At 52.5% G+C, this 18,269-nt stretch overlaps 2 protein-coding genes across 2 annotated transcripts in view; both read right to left on the bottom strand.

The window, feature by feature from the left end:
• Nucleotides 1-315, bottom strand: part of Zbp1 (Z-DNA binding protein 1) — an 8,953-nt gene extending 8,638 nt beyond the window's left edge. Inside the window, exon 1 of the mRNA XM_055596176.1 lies at nucleotides 187-315. Within this exon, the coding sequence (XP_055452151.1) occupies nucleotides 187-220 (34 nt within the window). The 5' untranslated portion in view covers nucleotides 221-315. The remainder of the gene's footprint in view (nucleotides 1-186) is intronic.
• An 8,399-nt stretch (nucleotides 316-8,714) lies between these two features.
• The window catches only part of Pmepa1 (prostate transmembrane protein, androgen induced 1), a gene marked incomplete at its 5' end in the record, with an annotated part of 49,571 nt that continues 40,016 nt past the window's right edge, over nucleotides 8,715-18,269 (bottom strand). The window contains 3 exons of the mRNA XM_055595919.1: nucleotides 8,715-10,169; nucleotides 10,421-10,471; nucleotides 16,428-16,582. Of these exons, the coding sequence (XP_055451894.1) occupies nucleotides 9,648-10,169; nucleotides 10,421-10,471; nucleotides 16,428-16,582 (728 nt within the window). The remainder of the gene's footprint in view (nucleotides 10,170-10,420; nucleotides 10,472-16,427; nucleotides 16,583-18,269) is intronic.

Below are 18,269 nucleotides of genomic sequence, written 5' to 3'. Positions count from 1 at the left end.
AGGTATTATGAACCAGGTCAAGGGTCAAAGCCCCTGAGGGATCTGGGGTGCAGGATCCCTGAAGCATGCTGGCTCACCTGTGGTGTCCTCTTCCTGCACTGGGATGTCCTCACAGTACTGCTGCTGTCTTGGCCAAGGAAAGAGCTACAAGGAGCCATAGAAACCTCACCCAGGGCCACCGCTTACCTCCTGTGCTCGGGTCAGCAGGAGCTTCTGCCATGCTCACAGCAGCCTCAGGGCACCTTTAGGGCTGGGGTGGCAAGTTCCGGCTCAGTGGCCGAGCCTGAGGCTCTGAGTCCACAGGAAAGGGGTGGCTTCTTGGACTTGCAGACACCAGCTGTTTCCACCCCGGAAACAAATACTGTACTGAACTGGCTCCATTCCCCCCCCCCCCCCGCCAGCTTTCTGGAGAAAGAGAAAATGAAACTTTGGTGTGGTTCTCGAAAGAAATCATGTCAAAATCAGGGTGGGTGAGCAAGCTGGAGTTGCCGTATGTGATGAAGAAGAGAGGAGGCTTGGCACTGGGGTGGCACTGCCCATCTGGACCCCCACTTGGAGAGGCGTGGGTGAGGAGTAGAGGGCAGGACCTTGGGACCCCTGTACAGTAGTATTGCTGCACAGGTCAGGGCAGGGGCAAGAAACGGTGACCAGAAGAAGGTGATGTGCTTGAAAGATGTCTGCAAAACAAGCAGCAGGTGGCAGATTCTCCAGCCAGCTTCACCTTACAGAGCTTGAAAGGGTCTTTACACAAGCCATGACCAGTCCAGATCCATACAGCTTGGGATAAAGCCTGTGCATGGGGAAACTTTAAAATTTCCAAGTGACTTTTATGACTTCCCGGGGGGGGGGGAGGAGGTGGAGGACCCAGAGCCTGCAAAACCATCCAAGAAAAACAGCAAATTGTATTGCTCGTTGCTGTCCAGAATAACTAAGGTCACCTTTTAAACACACTCTTCAGCCGGGAGGATGGAGGGGGCATCACTCGGGTTCCCTAGAGGCACCATTTGGAGACTGACCACCAGGTGGTGCTCACTCATCAACTGCCTCTTGCCCAGGGGGTCTTCCTTGGTCCCTAGCCAAGGTGGCTCCAGACTTAGAGAGCCAGGCTTCAGGACATGCCTGTCTTCCTCACCTCTTTCTTCAGCCTCTTTTATTTCTGCTTCCTTCTCTTCCTTACATTAGCTGTCTTGAGAGGAGTCAGAGCCTAGGTCAGTGGTTCTCAACCTTCCCAATTCTGTTCCCGGTTCTTCCTGTTGTGGTGACCCGCTCCCCTAACCATGAAATTATTTTCGTTGATACTTCATAACTGTACTTTTGCTATTGTTAGGAATCGTGATGCAAATATGTGTGTTTTTCTGATGGCGTTAGGCGACCCCTGTGAAAGGGTCATTTGATCCCCGTCGAGGTTGTGACCCATTGGCTGAGGTGGTTTTCTGGCCAACCTTAGGAGTCAGCTCTCCACTGGGCTTTGGTCCCATCAGGTCTCCTTCCCTCAGCTCTGCCCTTGTTTGATAATGGCCTTTGTATGCTGATAACCCTGATATGCACAGGCCCAGCCCAGTGGGGACTGTGTGTGTGTGTGTGTGTGTGTGTGTGTTCGTCCAGGATTCATTCACGCAGACAGTGTGAGGGGACCCCTTCCTATCTCTGAGGCCCTCACCATGAAGCCACACCATGCCTCATTGCCACAGTGGCGTGGGGTGGGGTGGGGAAGCTCAAGAAGCAGGCTGAGCTGGGAGTGTTGTCAGCCTCCTTCCAAAGCAGGCTGGAGCTGGGACCTGCTCCTCTGCTGCTGTGGGCATCTAAGCCTCACTTTCCTTCACTAGAAAAAACAGAGATAACAAGCAAGAAAAGGCATTTCTATCCCACGCCCCACATGTGCTCGCACAATTTGCATAAACAGAAAACGTCTTTGGTGTCTCTCCCACAAGGAAACAGGAGAGGAAGCTAGGTTGAGGCATGCCTGGCTTTCCTGGCATCCACCATGCCAGAAGCTTAATTCTGTGACTCTGCCACGGACATCTCAGCAGTCACTATTTCTTTTTTTTTTTTTTTCTTTTTTCTTTTTTTTAATGTCAGAGACAGGGTCCCGCTCTGTAGCCAAGCCTGTCTTCAGATTCTTGATCCTCCTACCATCTTGAGTGTCAAGACTATATCATAATGCCTACTGGAGTTCTTCTAAAGGTTTGGATCATCTTGTACTCTTCATCTTTGTTTCAGATAAATGGCAAAAAGAGAGCTTAAAAAAATCCCAAGCTAATTTTCAACCCTGGGATTCCCTTTAGCCTCCGTAGCAGACTGGACTGTGCAGATGTGCCTGCTGCTGTGTTTGCGTTGCTTGCACCAGTCGGCGGGCACCTAAGCTTCCGAGCAGTCACCCAGGTTCTTACCCTGTTGCTCTGCCATTTATAGCCTCTGGTTTTGGGCTTGCCCTAAGTTTCAGAACGGTTGCTTGTTCCTTCTCACAGGAAGGATGAGTGTCCCAGATAGCTTCAGCTGTCAAGTGCATACAGAACTACCCGAAGGAGTCTCAGTTGGGGGATTGCCCAGGTCTGATTGGCCGTGTACATGTCTGTGAGAGACCATCATGGTTAATGATTGATGTGAGCAGACGGACCCTGACCACTGTGCGCAGCGGCACTCCTGGGCTGGCTGTCCTGGGCTGTGTATGAGGAAGCTGGTTGAGCTTGAGCCAGTGAGCAGCATTCTTCCACGGTTCCTGCTTCAGGTTCTAACATCACTTCTCTCTGTGATGCACTGTGAAGTAGAAGATGAAGTAGCTATTTTTGTTTGTTTTATGTGGGTTGTTTTTTTTTTTTTTTTTGCCCGAATGTTATAACGCAGCCGCAAACCTAAGCAAACACAGCAGATATCCCACTTTGAAGAACACATCTCGTAGACTGCACACACTTCCCACCAAATAACCTACCAGACAGAACTTCGTTTTATGGTTCTGACCTCCATGGAATGCTGGGAAAGGTGGCCTGTATTCTGGATCACTGTGTACCCAGACAAAATTGGGGTTGCATTACTTCAGATCACAACAATATCTAATCACAACAGATCCTGGCAGAGACCTAGGCATCCTTGCCAGTTCACCCAGCACCTCCCAGCCTTTTTCTAGCCTATTCTCTGCTGGGTCTGATGAAGCTGTGTCTGCAGCCTTGCATCCTCAGAGCCTCAGAGGGTGTTCAAGGCCAAGGAAGGAAGGGAAGAGGAAAGGAGGGAAGGAAGGAAGGAGGGAAGGAAGGAAGGAAGGAAGGAAGGAAGGAAGGAAGGAAGGAAGGCTTCCTCCTCCAGGCTTGGAAGGGCCCAGAGATACAAGATGGCACGCCAAGCTCGTCTCTTTTTATCCTGGAGAGCACACTCTGTGTTTTTCTGGAAACTATTAGAACTCTCCACCCAAAGCAGGGGATAATTACATGTTACTGATCTCCAGTCTTCAGGTTTTGTGATCTCTCTTTGAAAAGAGATATATTTTTACCACACATCGTGTTGGCAAAACCCATCTCCTTTCCTCCCCACAGCCAGGATTGTGATGTAAGACTCTGGGGAGGGGGGAGGTGTAAGCTAGCTTTGGACAGAGACTGGAACCAGGTGTCTATGGTGCCCTATCTAGAGCAAAGCAAAAAGATGGCTTATGGCAGGTGTGCTGGGCAGACAAGCTTCCTCAAGTCCCTGGAGGTGTGGATCCTTTAAGGCGGAGCACTGCTGGCCTCAGTGTCCCCCACTGTCCACTGAGGCCGGATACACTCGGGCATGTCCATTTATTGGCCCTGGGCCTTGAAAAAGTCCTGCTCTTTATGGTCTCAGCTTCCCTTTGACAGTGGGATCCCACAGTTCTTAGCCCAAGTCTGGCTGCACCAGAGGTTCCTTCAGAGAGCTGAGCATGTGCTACAGGCTGCTTATCACTGTCCCCAGCTGTCCCTCTGTGTAACAAAGCCATCTCATTTGTCTACTTAGTCATCTGCCAAACAGTTTAGACACTTGGTTTGTCTAAGCGGTGTGTGAGTCCAGCCCAGGGTTGGGTTGGAAGGCTAGGTACCCACCCAGACCCTCAGAGAAACAATGTCTCAGGAAGTCATACAAGGGGCTGAGAAGGCATGTGCCTTTCCAGCTGGGGTTCGGGAAAGGTGGCCTATCTTGACTTAGGGCTAGCTGTCATCAGGAAGTGGGCCAGGGGACAGGGAAGACAGTCACTGGTCAGCTGTAGCGTCTAGGAGAGGTTTTTATCCCCTTCCTCCCCACTGATCAACCTGTTTCAGAATTTCTCTTCCATCTTTCTCACATCCAGACAACCACCCTGGGCTCAAGCCACACCTTACTTTGAAGTTTATAGTCTCGGCATTGTGTTTTACTAATTTATTGTTTTTTCTTTTGTTTTGTTTTGAGCCGGGGTCTCACTCTTTTCCAGGCTGGCCTCAGATAGGCAGCAAATCTCCCGCCCCAGCCTCCAGAGTGCTGGAATGACGAATTCCCGGTGGACTTTACTGTGTGTGTGGTGGGCTCGTGTGTAGATGGAGTGTCAGGTGCCTTCCTCCATACCTCTCCACCTTATTTTTAGTCATGGACCAAAGACCTCACTGATTTGGCAGACTGCCTCGTCAGCATGCCCCAAGATCTCCTGGTTCTGCCAGCACCAGCGCTAGCTTATGGGAGCTGCAGATATGAGCCGCCACAGTCGAATTTCATGTGTATGCTGGGGATTTGAACTTGGGTCCCGGTGCTTATATGACAGACACTTTACCACTGAACCATCTTCCTAGATTTTAAAAACACAGGAAATTCACTTAGTCAGAACCAGCCATGGTCTCCTCACCAAGCGTCACACTTGGGAATGCGTAGTGGGTGAGAGCATTCCGCTATAAATTCTCTTCGACTATAGCAAAGTGTCATGAAATTTTCATGACAACTAAATGGAACGATTAATGAATCTGACATGATTCTTGGGTTTCCAGACAGTTAATTAAACATTTAAGGTTATTTTTTTTTCTTCTCCTCCATAGTTTGAGGCCCAAACACTTCCCTTTCTTTCACACTGTCAGACCCTCACCTGCGGGTACTGCGGGCACTCAGTCTGAAGCTGGGCATCCAGTAGGCACACAAGCCAGCACTGCTGTTCTTGTCTGGGCTAGATTCTGGCTCTGCATTATGAACTTGTGGCTCGCTAAGAATGAGCCAGAAGCCCAAGGGGTACCTGGTTACAAGGAACCTCAGAAGCATAGGGTGCTAATAAGAGTGGCTACTGTGTGTGGGAGCACCAGGCCCCAGCGACTTGTCATCAACCACTTTCACAGATGCTTTGTGGGAGTGACCCTGGAGAAGGTGTGGCCCAGGGGCAAGCTGGGGGGTGCAGGTGGTCCCCCACACTCCCCATGAGTGGTGAGGGGGGACAAGCTCTTTAGGCTCCTCTTAAATCCTCTATAATGCTCAGGGTCTGCCACCAGGAAGCTTGCATTGAAGGTGGGCAGCCAAGTGTCCCTGGTCCAGCTGGCAGCTGCAACAGTTCTGAAAGAACAGAGACGTTCCCATGAGCTTAGGTAACCCCGAGCTGAGGCCAAACAGCAGCCACCCCTGCAGCATCCACCTATTGAATGAAGGTTTTAAAAACTCTATATTAAGTAAACGGTTTCTGTACCGGGTACATGTGTGTGTGTTGGGGGGGGGTCTGTGTGCCCCACCCTTAACTTCCTAGAGCCTTGTGTTGAGGCCTAGCACCCAGGGGTGGGCACCCACGTGTTGACAGGACCCCTCTCTGCTTCACTTTTGGGTAGAGGACCAGGAGGGCTTGGTGCTCTCCTGGGTATAGCTTACCCCGTGGGCCTCACTGGTGTCAACCCGTGGTCGGGCTTCACCTGCAAGCAGCTTGCTTTCTCCCTCCCCTGGGGTCAGTGGCCAACACTAAACCTGTTGCACACAGCCTGAGTCTCAGGACGGACTTCTGAAGACCTTCGTCTATCTAAGAGTGTCTTTCCACAGACCTTACCTGACTTTCCTCAGGCAATGATGAGCAACTATTTATTTCCCAAGAGAGAAGAAAAGCATTCCTCTTTGGGAAACTCCTTTAACACCACCCCTCCTTTACGGGGGCTACTTGTGGGAGCAAGGGTTCCCTCCACCACCACCCCCCCCCAAGCACATGAACTGAAACAGAGAGGTTGAAAAACTTCCTAGGGTCCCCAACAGCTATTGCAGCTTCTGTCTTTACTCCATGTGTCCTGCGTTTTTGCAGAGGATGGAAGTGGTCAGGGAAAGAGAGCTACACAGCCAAAAAAAAAAAGGGAGAAAATTCACTCTCCAAAGAACTGTAAAATTTATTGTGTATTGTGGCTTTTTCAGTACGCCATCATTGGCACCAGATATTATAGATACACAAAGAACAGCTTCTTCAGGCCTGGGCGTAATCTCCCACTGTGGCGGGCTCCTGGAATGGAGGAGAAATCCCAGGCGTTGCCCAGGAACAGAAGGTGCGGGGACAGCTGCAAAGGAGGGCATCCTGAAGCCAAGCAGCAGTGCAGCGGTGTGTTGGGGGAGGGGTGACAGGGGACACAGGAGGTGTGGCCCACTAGACTCTGCAGTGGCATCTCAGGGTTAGGGTCCGGCTCTGAAGTCTAGAGCACAGATCAGAACAATTCTCATTACAATATTCTATGGTTCTGGAAGCTGAGGGGCATGGAAGTCAGTCACGCAGGCCGTAAGGATGGCCAAGAACAGAGGAGGGATCTGTTTTCTGCCCGGTCCTGATTTCCTGTTACATGGGATATGGGGTTGCATCTTAACTTTTTTGTTAAAACAACAGACTTCTGCAAAGAAGGTTCTTTGGCAGTAGGCAAAGTCGAGCAGACCCCAGCTCTACAAAGCTGTCTCCCAGCCCTGAGCCCTGCAAAGCCTTTATGCCTTTATACAGCCTTCAGCTCTGCAGCAAAAATGATCTCTCTAGAGCAAGCACCTGAGATGGGGAATATGGGGCAGAGGAAGGCAAGCACCACCACTTCTCAGAACCTCATGGAGCAGCAGACCCCTTTCCCCAAGCCAACCAGGTCGGCCCCTCTTCAACCAGCTGCTGCCCAGGACCTGCCTAACTTGCCACGGAAGAGATAAAGTGTGGATCAGCATCTAGGGTATGGCAAGAGCTCAGGGTCCCGCAGACAGCGGTGTGCAGACCTGGCACCACTGGTTGGTTTGCTCAGGACACGAGGCACCCTGCCTTTGACAAGCTCCTCCCTTCAAACTCCTACAAGCCACATCCAAGGGACCCCACTCTCCATCTCAAGGTTCTTGCCAGAGGGGGTAGGTCTGGCGCTAAGCCAAATAAGCCCAGCAAACTCCCACAGCAAGCCATATAAAAAAAGCAAGGACAGTCAGTTTGGCTCCAGAGGACAGTGGGCATGCTTCGGCCTTCTTTTCAGCTGAAGCCACATCCACAAATGAGGTTTACTTGTCTAGCTCTCCTAGGAGAGCCACATGCAGTATTCCACAAGAAGGCTGCCGGGAAGGTAGGGGACCTCACCAAGCAGCCCACGTGCACGGTGGGGAAGGGAATGATGAGGACAGTTACGCTCAGGCAGTAGCCCTTGGTGGACTGGCCCCATGATGAGACACAGTTCAGCAGCGCCCCCACTCTGAGTCCGGAGGGAGATCTCTTCCTCAGTAAGGCATCGGATATTACGCACAGTGGCAAACACGAGACATCTTAGTGACAACAAAGATACCGCCATGTGATCTCTTAAAGAATCTACTTTGAGAGAGGAGCCAATTCCAGTCAAACCCTCCTGGGGAAGTAGGTCTCCTGGGAATGTACTGGCAGGGCAGGTCTGCAGAGGTTTAGGCTCAGGCCCGGTAGGATGCTGGGGGGTGCCCTGTATTTAAAAAAACAAACAAACAAAAAAAAAAAAAACCGTATGTGTATAAACAGGCATGGTGGCCTGAACTCCAAAAGATTTTTCAAGTAATTTTAAAAAGTGCTGAATACCTGTTATTGCCTCTTGTTTACTTGTTGGCTTTCTGCACAAAATGGGAACACCTCTGGGATGGGAAGGGGTGGTGGGGTCACTTCATGAATTCCTGCAGACCCACCTGGAGAGGGGTGCCTCTGCCTCCGCCCCTGCTAAACCCTAGGGATCTCAGGACACGTATCCCCCTTTCTCTTGCATCCATGTAAGACAGACCAGCACGGCCCTTAGGGGTCCCCGCATACTCTGGGAAATGAGACCCCCAACCCCGCAAAGAAAAGCCAAAGATGTGACAAAAACTGACAGATTCTCACAACAAAAACTGTTTCCGGGTAGAAGGGAATGATGCCAGAAGAAGGGAAGGAAGTTGTTCTAGAGCCCGAGGATACGGGCTGCTGTCGGTGACGGCCTTTTCTAACCCTTTAGGGCTTCCTTGGGGAACACTTGGATTTGGCCCTCTCAATCTTGGGTTGACTGTTAATTGGATTCTTGAAGTGGAAATCAATATTGAGGGGAAATAGATGGTCTGAGGTCAAGCAGCTAACAGTCCAGGCCTTTCCCACATGCCAGTGTAGCATATGCCCCAGCCTTGGAGCGCTGGAGTCCAAGCCTCTTCTGCACGAACCGAGCCACCGTAACCCCCCAGCACCAAATGCAGGGAGTAGCTTTGGCTTTGGGGCACACCCTGCCCCTTCCACAGAACCTTCATACTTATTGTGTTTTAAAGAGGAAGAAGAAGAAGAAGAAGAAAAAAAACTAAGATTCCTTCGGTAACAGTTTATTTTCATATTGGGAAAGGCATCTGGAACTGGTGCCTCTATGGGGGCAGTCCTGACTCAGCTGTAGCCCAGAGGGGCGACACGGGTCCCCTTCGGCAGGGAATGTGTAACTGTTCACAGGCTGTCTGGACAGAAGCATCTACCGACTCGCAGGCGCGTGGCCCTGCCCGGGGCGAGGGCCCTCCGAGACCTATGGGGACACCCCTGCTGCTCTGTTCAGACTGAAACTCAACATTGCTCCTTCAAGTCTCAACACACTCTCTAGAAGTTTCCATCAAACAAGCACTGATATATTATATTAAAAAATAGTGCAAAATCTCAACATTTATATAAATAGCTCTAAACCCCTGCTTTGTAGGTTTTTTGTTTTTTCTTTACAAGGTAATACACACTTTCGGAGTTGGCACTCAAAAAATTGCCATTTTTTTTCTCTTCTAGTTCAGAAAACAACTTTTTTTTTTAATAGGCCTCTTCTAATACAAAAATACTCCTGCTCTCCCACATACAGTGTCTCTTATTTTATATATATTTATATATATAATATTGCAGATCTTAAACAAAGGTTTTGTGCAAATATGTCTTTAAAGTTAAGTGAAACCATCATAAACAAAAGAAATGTAGCATTCACGCACAGAGCTCAACTAAGAACAATGGAAAAAAGACTGGAGGAGGGTTCTCTTTTGCCTTCAAGACACGGCTCAACAAAGAAACGTGGTATTTTTTTTTTTTTTTTTTGCAAGCTTTCTGAGCTTTTGCATTCAGACCACACAGAACATGTAAATATTTATACACAGAGAGGAGAGCTGGCACACGCCACATGGCCTGTGTGTCCAATACCTTCCTCTCTCTTCTTCTCTCTTAAGAAGTGCGGAGTGTTTTTTTGCGGTTTTGCCTACAGGTACCTCAGGCCCCAGTCCTAGAGGGGGTGACTTTTCTGCTTCTCCTTTTCCTTGTTCTCAAGGGGGGCAATGTGAGGGTGGTGGAGCCGGGTTGCCTCTAGCAGTGAGGACGGCCCATTACTTTGCTGGTGCTGGAAGGAGGACCCTGGGTAGTGACCGATGACCTCACTGTAGGTGGGAGGCGGTCCCTCCATGCGCCCACCACTGCTGTAGCAGGTAGCACTGATGCCCGAGTTACTGCTGGGGGGGCAGGGGCCTCCCAGCATGGTGCTGTCCATAAGGTCGCTGTCGAAGATGGTCCGATTGGGGGGGGCACGCACAGACTCTCGGTTCAGCTCCAGCTGCTGCTCAGGGTCCCGCAGCTGGAGGGTGCAGGGGCCCTGGTAGGGTGGGGGCTCCTCCCCGTCAGACAGTGAAATGGTAGGTGGCAGGGCAATCTCGTGCTGCAGGTAGGGGTAGGTGGGCTGGAAACGGCTCCGCTGGACGAAGGTAGGCACAGCCAGACGGTCAGTGGGCCGAGGTGGGGCATAGACCTGTGGCTGGAGGGGACAGAGTAGGGTTCAGGGAGGGAGGCAGACTCAGACCTGGCCCCCCAGATTCAGAGACAGAGCTGTGTCGGCTTGGGGCGGGACTGCCCCAGGCTTCTGGAAACAGAGCTGGCTGCGGACGCCACTGTGTGTGTGTTTGGGGGGAGGAGGCTAGAGTCAGAGAGTGTGTGTGTGATCAGGGACAAGGCCCAGCCACGGTGAGCAGGGGGTACTGGAGGAGGAAAGGCGGGGCTTGGTCTTACCTCCGGCATTCCGCCTGACACCGTACTCTCTGAGGGCCAGAGGCATCCTTCCTGTAAGGTGGAGAGAGATACGGGGTCAGCAGTAGGCAGGGGAGTGACACAAAGTTCCACGGATCGTGGAGTGAAGTCTTGGGCCCATCCCATTTCTCATCCTCTGTCTTTTTCCATGATATCCGTGTGGTCAGAGACAAGACCACATTGATCATGTTGGCTCCTCCCTCAGCTCCTGATGCTGTTCTGTAAGGCTTTCTAAAGCACACATCTGATCTCTCAAAGCCTGTAGGCAGCTTCCCTGGGCATTAGAGCAAATCTCTAATTGGCTTATCTGGAAGCCCAGTTTGGCCTGCCTCCCTGCTCTACCTGATCTGTTCACTCCCTCACTCCCTTTATGATCATGCCCAAAAGATTTTTCGACCTCACAGGCTCAGCATCTGAACGTGTGGACACGCACACTTGGCTAGAGAAGTTGGTGAATTGAATGTTGAGTTGTCACAATCAGCTGACCCTCAGGGGACATGAGAGAGTGACAGGTGCCGCCACTGCCATCCCCTCCCACAGAAACCAGGTCTGACATGTTTCAGCATGATAAGCATGTGCCACAGGGCCTTTGGATTGGCCAGTCCACTATGGGGCCAGTTCCCTGGTGATATTCAGTGCCCAGGTCCCTACAGACTTTAGAGTTTAGAGACTCTAACATCTTTATCAGTAAACAGACACAGGATCATTTGTGTGATGGCTGCCACTCAGGAGGCTCATGTCCTCAACTGTGGGGTCCTAGGAGGGGAGCAACCCCTCTCAGGAAAGGGGCTAGTAGCTCTGAGCTGCCTCGAATGGCTCTAGGATGACTGCAGGCCAGCCAAAAAGCTGCGCTAATTTTGGCTTGAGATGGACCGACAGAAGTAATACACTCAAACATTCAAGGCCTACGATTTGGTCAGATACTGACATCCTGTCACCACAATCCAGGCAAAGACACATCCTTCCACCACTCTAAAACTGTTCTGGGCTGCCACTTCTGTGAGTTTGGGGAAGCCCCTCCTGGAGTTGCAGTTTACCCAGTGGCCACTAGGCGGTTCTGGGGCTGCACCTGCAGGTGGAGGTTGTCTTGCTATACAGAGAATGGCCACAGCTGCCTTTAAATTGTACAAGCCAGACAGCACAGGTGTCTCCTGTCAGCTCTCCCTGCTGTCCTCTCCCACGACCTGGAGCCTCCCTCAGTTCTTCCTTCCATACACAGACACCCAGTCTACCTTGCCTGGGCACTTGTGCCTGCTGGACGGTGAAGGCCTAAGCTGGCCTCCAGCCCTGACTTACAGGTAAGTCAGGTATACATTTAGAGACACGTGGCTTCCGGAGGAGACCCAGCGGGGCAGGCAGGGAGGCTCCAACAAGCCTCATCTGCTGCTCCCCCAGGATTCCCCTCTGCCCCTCCCACAGGGCCTACTCCTTCCTACCCACCCCCAAGTCTGCTTAGATTCTTGTGCAGCCGGCCCCCCTACCCCACCCCAGCAAACCTCGAAGCCCTCACGCGTGTTCCTTGCCTAAAGCATGTACAATGCATGCACAACGCATGTACAACGCATGCATACGTCCCTACCCCCGATTCCAGCTATCCTGGTTAATTTTTATTGTCAGTTGGACATGACCTAAAGTCATGTACTAGAAGAGGGAATCTCAACTGAAGAATTGCCTGAATCAGATTGGCCTGCTGCCAGCTGGGGAGATACTGTTTCGGTTGATGATTGATAAGGAGCGCCCAGCCCACTGTGGGTGGCACCATCCTTGGGCAGGCTGTCTGTGGGCAGGCTGTCTGTGGGCAGGCTGTCTGTGGCTCTAAGAAAGCTGGCTGAGCACGAGCCAGCGAGTAAGACAGTAAGCGATGCTCTGCCATGGTTTCTGCTTCAGGTTCCCGCCCTAACTACCCTCAGTGACGAACTGTGACCTGGAGGTGTTACCTAAGCTGCCTTTGGTCACAATGTTTTATCCCAGCCACGGACAAGCAAACTAGAACGCTAGCCCTTTCTCTTCCTATGCATGGCCTCAGCTCTGCTCACAGTAGCCTCATTCTCCCTGCAAAGCTGCAGCTGTGCCAGGAGGAACCACCATCCCCCCTGTGCCTAGTGTCTGGTGTGGTTCACAGCACCGTTACTGAGCCATCACTGGAGCTTCAGGCAGCCACTGTGGGGAGGCGGGGGGACAGAGTTCAATCGTGCAGCCAAGCCATAGCCAGCAGTGAGGATAGCCCCTCTCTCCCATCTTCTAGAACTTTGAGGCTCCTTCCTGCTCACTGCCTGAGGTGCTGGCTCCTGTCATGTGATCACTTCTCAATTGGGATGTCCAAGTTCACCATGGCTTCTCCACAGCCTCTCCCTCTGGATTTCCCCAAGGAAGGATTCTGCCAGCCATTTCCTCAAAGGGTTGGAATAAAAGTTTCTGTATGCATGAACTCTCAAAGAATAACTAAAAACATTATTACCTTTAAAAAAAAAACAAAAAAAACCAAAAAACCAGAACTCCAAAAAGTTTCTGTTTTGTTAAGCCCTAATAGTTCACAGACACTAACAGCCATGGTTGTGTGCCAATAATACTTTATTTACAAACGCAGCCACACGCCCTCGGGCCAGGCCAATTTGTTGAGGCCTGATGATGCCCACCTGGCTTCAACTCCAGATTCAGAGCTACTACCTGCTTGGAACCCTTCAGGCTGCTTCCAGGTAGGGCTCTGACTGTTCTCTGAAGTGACAATCATTCTCTTCTCTTGGGCAAGTAGTCACCCCCCAATTCTGCAAGGCAAAACTCTGCGGCTGGAAAGCTGAGACTCATCCTGCCCCAGGCTGAAAAGGGTCTGCATCTCCTAGAAGCTGGGTATGGATCCAGGCCTGGGCTCCCACCCTGGCTGACCTCTGCATCTGGTTTTACTATAGCTTTGCCTCTGGCCTCAGAACATGGACTCTTGGCAGGCTGTGCTTCCATGGGGAGCAGAGACGTAGGCCAAACGATCAGAAGATAAAGCATGGCTCCATCCCAGGCCCTAGCTAAGCTCCTGGTCTGAGGTGACCTCACTGACAAACCACACTCCCCAGGGGAGCCACTGAGGAGGCGATACAACCAGTCCAACGGCAAAAGGCACAGGCTGTGAGGAGTGGACAGGAAGTCAAGGCAAGAACCAACTGTCTCAACGAGCACTTGAAGTCAGTACATGCCTTGGGGTGGGCATGTGGGTCCTCCCTGTGCCTGACCCTCATGTCCATCACTCTGCTTACTGTGGCCAGCATGACACAGCAAGGGGACAGTGAAGCTGAGCCCAGGCTTCAACAGCCAGGCTCTCGCCTGCTCCTCCTATTCTGCGTTTAGGGAGGGCGATTTTCCTCTAAGGCGGGTGTGCTGAGATGGAACTGTGGCCTACTCACACAGGTAGGAGAGGAGCCCCCACTCCCGTTTCCAGAGACATCCAAGGGGCACCCTGGATGGGTAGGTGAGCCTAGTGTGACACACTGAGACCAGGCAGACAACAGCTGTGTCTAGGTCTCTCTGAGAGGTCACGAGGATTGGAGAGGCCTCAGATGCACTATGTCAAAAAGAGAGGACGTCCCAGGGGAACCGTCACCTTCTGCTCCAGGCTTCCCTGGGCTCCCTGTTTATCCGGCCAGGTGGCACTGGGGAGACAGTGAAGGAGACGCTCTCTTGCGGTGCAGTGTCTGGGGAGGAGGGCGAGAATCTTGTCTGTCTCAGCAGCTGAGCTCAGGTGCCCATGTAGAATGAGCTCCTCTCCCTCCGACATTAGTACACATTAGAACCTCTGCCTTCTTATCCCACACTCTTGGCTATCCACACCCCACAACGGCCCGTGAAAGCTGTTTGGCCTCAGGCAAGTGCTCCACCTCTCTGAGCCCTAGTTTCTCCTCGGGGAAGGAGTGAGCCCCTTATGTCACCTGTGGCTGGTGCTCTGTGAGGAACACTTGCCATGTAGCTGGCAGTGCCTATTGCTAGGTAACAGAGATAACAAATGAGCCAGGTGAGCCGGGGCATGGCAGGCGAGGTTCCCATAAAACAGGTGCCGGCTTTGCCCTCAGGATGTGTCCTGGGCTTCAGTCAGGACTGCCCCTGTCTCTCCCACAGCTCTCGCCCTGATGAACTGGTGACGCACTGAAACTGGGCCTGACGCAAGCAGAGATGCCCAGACCTGCCAGGAACAGCCCTGCTTCTCGGACGACGGCCAGTTCTGTCTTGGCTTGGCCCTTATACCTTAGGTGCCTCTGCCAGCCTGGGACAAGCCCCAAAACGGAGGCCCTGTGCCCAGCATGACCCATCTGAGCCCATCCTCCCTGCACCTGCTGAGCCATGCTGGAAATGGCTGTTTCCTGGGGTTGCCACTGCCTGTCTGTCAGGAGGGTGGCTTCCTATCCTGCACTGTGAGCCAAAGAGAGACTAAGCCTCCCTTCACCCCACTGTTGCCGACGGGGAACACCTAAGGGCAGGAGAGAGCTTCCAAAGGGGCCTGATATGCAGCCAGGAGGGGCAAGTCCCACCCTCACCTGCAGGAGACATTTTCCTGACTCTGGAGTCTGGAGAGGACCCTGTTGGGTGCCAGGAAGCCCTTGATGTTCACAGTGCTAACACGTCAAAATGCAAGCTTGGACGGTCAGCCAGGGAACCCTCAGTAACACACACAGGGCAGTTTTAGAATCCCTAGGGTACCAAGACCAGCTTTGCTCATGTCCTTCGTTTGTTTGCATACGTGCATGCATGCATAGAGACCAGGAAGTTCTCAGGGAGTTACTCTAGGTGAGCACTCAGTTACTCTAGGTGACAGTATGTAAATGACGTGGGACTAGTTACACAGTCTCACTTAGGCTAACGAGGGGCCCAGCACATGTGAGAATGCAGGCCTCTTGGGCTCTGAGGATGCCTGAGGCCCAGGACACTGAACTCCGATCCCCACTCAACTCCTGTATTTGGTCTTCCCTCCCTCTTAAGGGTGTCATGTCTCCCACTGTAAGGCTGGACCTCAGAAATGTGCACCTGAGCCTCTCATCCACAGCTTCCCCCAGAGTCCCAAACCCCTGTGTGTGGAGCCCTTGCCTGTGTCTGACTTCCTGCCACCCACAGTCCTAGGATGGTCCTGCCTGTTGTCTTCCTCTGCCCAGGAGCTTGGGCACACAGGGAGCATTCAGCAGAGAGCTGGCGGGTAAGGCATCATGTGGATGAGGTTGACTTCTAGCCAGAGATGGCCAGCTTGCTATGCCAAGTCTGAATTACCCAGGAGGTACCCTTGCTGGCTCATACACCTGAGGAGCCAGCTGAGACTCAAGCCCTGGGAGAGGACTCCTGGGTGTCCGGTTGCTTCCACGGCCTCCCAAGACACGTGGACTACACGGCCCAAGTGCTGGTGGCATGCTGGCGAGAGGGTAGGACTGCCATCTCCTTCTATCTAGGTCACAGCCCCAAGTCTGGGGCCATCTTTCCCACACCTCTGTCCTGGTAGGCACCTGTCAAGCAGCGGCTGCTGTCTCATCTAGTTTCTCAATGGCCTTAGGAGGCCTGACCTCCCACCACATGGCCTAGCTGTCTCCCCTGAACCCTGTTCCCCCAACACTGTGCCCACTTAGGGTTGGAGATTAAGACAGGTCCTGGCCCTGAGTTGTGTAGCGAGGCTCTTTGGAGAGGCTCTAGGGAGCCCTCAAAATCATCCCTGACACCTCTTGCTCCCTCTGGGGAGACAGCAGGAACCTCTCTGCTGCCTTTGTTCCCGGGGCAGCACTGGGCACTCAGGGCCAGGCACATCCACCCTCACTTCTGCCCTGAAGGTGCAAGTTCCCAGCTTCCCTCCAGCCCAAAGCTCCACATCTCAGAGAATGTGGTTTCTGTTCTGCTCACTGGAGGAAGCTGCAGGCTTTTGGGCCCACATCCCGGTTCCTGTGGGCCCCCAGATGGGGATAACGTGGGTATCTGGCCAAAGTGTTCCAGGCAGCTGGAAACCTAGGCTGCGGCCCCAAGGGTCACTTACCGAGGACAGCCCGTCGTCCCTCCTCCTGGCCTGGCTGTGTCGGCTGATGAAGGAGCGGGCTGACAGCTTGTAGTGGCTCAGCAGGCACGTGATCATCACCACCATCACCATCATCACTACCACGATGACCACTATCTGCACGAACTCCAGCTCCGCTGTGGGGCAGAGGGACATGTAAGAGACTTTAGGGCCAGCCTCTGAAGGCTCCCACATACATAAGGCACAGGGGAGAAGCCAGCTCAGAGACCCCATCCAGAACATGGCCCAGCCCCAGCCATGGACATGCATGAAGACTCAGTCTCGGCCCTCAGAGATGCCACGCATGGCCTGGCTCTTGGGACGGAGCTCGTGTTTTGGATCCCTGTGGTGAGGAGGGTTCTTCCACTTACGGGTCCTGGAGAAGGACAATGGGCGGAAGAGGGGGCTCACGTGGCTGGAGTGGGATGTGGACAGAAGCAGAGGCAACACACAGGCATGCATATACCTAAGACCTGCCCAGCGAGGGCTGGTTCTCCAGCATCCTAACACTCACACACCCCAGCAAGCCATGTTTCAACCTTCCCACCCCCAAAACAACAGCCCCCAGCCCTCCCCACACCAGCAATAGTCAACCCTGCCCCTGCCACCAACATTCCAACCCACCTGTATATCCCCAAAAGAACATCCCAGTACTCCTACACACCCCAACTCCCCACCAACATACCAACCCTCCTACACACCCCCAAAACAGCCCGATATTCCAACACTCCAACCCTTCTTCTTTCGACAAACAGCCCAGTGTTCCCATGTCAACACTCTCACATACTAACACCCAAACTCTCAACACCCCAAAATAACAGTCCTCTGCCCCAATGTCCTCCTTCATATAACTTTCCAATCCTCCTACACTTTCCAAAACAACAGCTTGAAATACATACGTCCTGTGCACCCCAACACTTTCACATTGGGATCAACACTCTTCAATCTCAGACCAAAACCCTTCTATACCCCTCAAAACAATCCACCACTCCTACATACCTCAGCACCCCCACATGTACCCCCAAAACCAAACCTCAATACTCTGACACCCCACGAATACCTCAGCAAGCAACAAGCCAAACCTACTACACACCAAGAAACACAAGGCAACTCTCTCTCACACACACACAAGAACACACATCACACAGGCACACAGATAACATTTTAGAACACACACCACACTGTCACAAAAACTTAGACTCCCCACACAGGGTCATGGTGAGGCCCCTCCCAGGTGCTGCACGTTTTGATTCTCATTTATTTTAGTCTACACCACCCACCCCTACCCCACCCCCAACCCTTGTTTTCGGTTTTGGTTTATTTCTCCCCTAGAAGCAGGAAAAGTCTTCGAGTGCTGGGAAGGGAAGAAGCTATTTTGATGCTGCTTTAAGGGGGCGGTTCTGCTGACCCTGGTAGGCCGAGGCTCAGCAGCTGGCTGCAGCTGGTGCCAGTACAGACCCCCGGCAACAGGCAGGATGCCAGGAGCCGTGTGGGGCACTGGATTCGGCAGAGGGACCGCAGCCAACCCCAAAGGTGCTGCCAGAGGTTGGGGCGCAGTGAGGAGCATCCCCAGCCCCGGAGGAAAAACCTTGGGGGAAAACTCTCCCGGCCGAAAAGAAGAAAAGGAGCCCCAAGGCCACAAGTTTCAGTTGCAAGGTAACTGACTCAGCTCTGTGCTTCCAGTGACAGGAACTGGGAGGAGGGGGCTGAAAGCCATCATAAGCCCAAATCTCAAACCCAAACCTTTCCTGTCACCACGTTTTCCTCATTGCTTTGAGCAGGACAACAACACAGCCACGAGGGGAGCTTTATGGTGCATGAATG

The sequence above is a fragment of the Psammomys obesus genome, unplaced genomic scaffold (assembly GCF_907164565.1).
Source record: "Psammomys obesus unplaced genomic scaffold, mPsaObe1.curated_primary_1811, whole genome shotgun sequence".
In the NCBI taxonomy this organism is placed as follows: domain Eukaryota; kingdom Metazoa; phylum Chordata; class Mammalia; order Rodentia; family Muridae; genus Psammomys; species Psammomys obesus.
The sequence above is the reverse complement of the archived record's forward strand: the minus strand, read 5'-3'. Positions and strand labels throughout refer to the sequence as shown.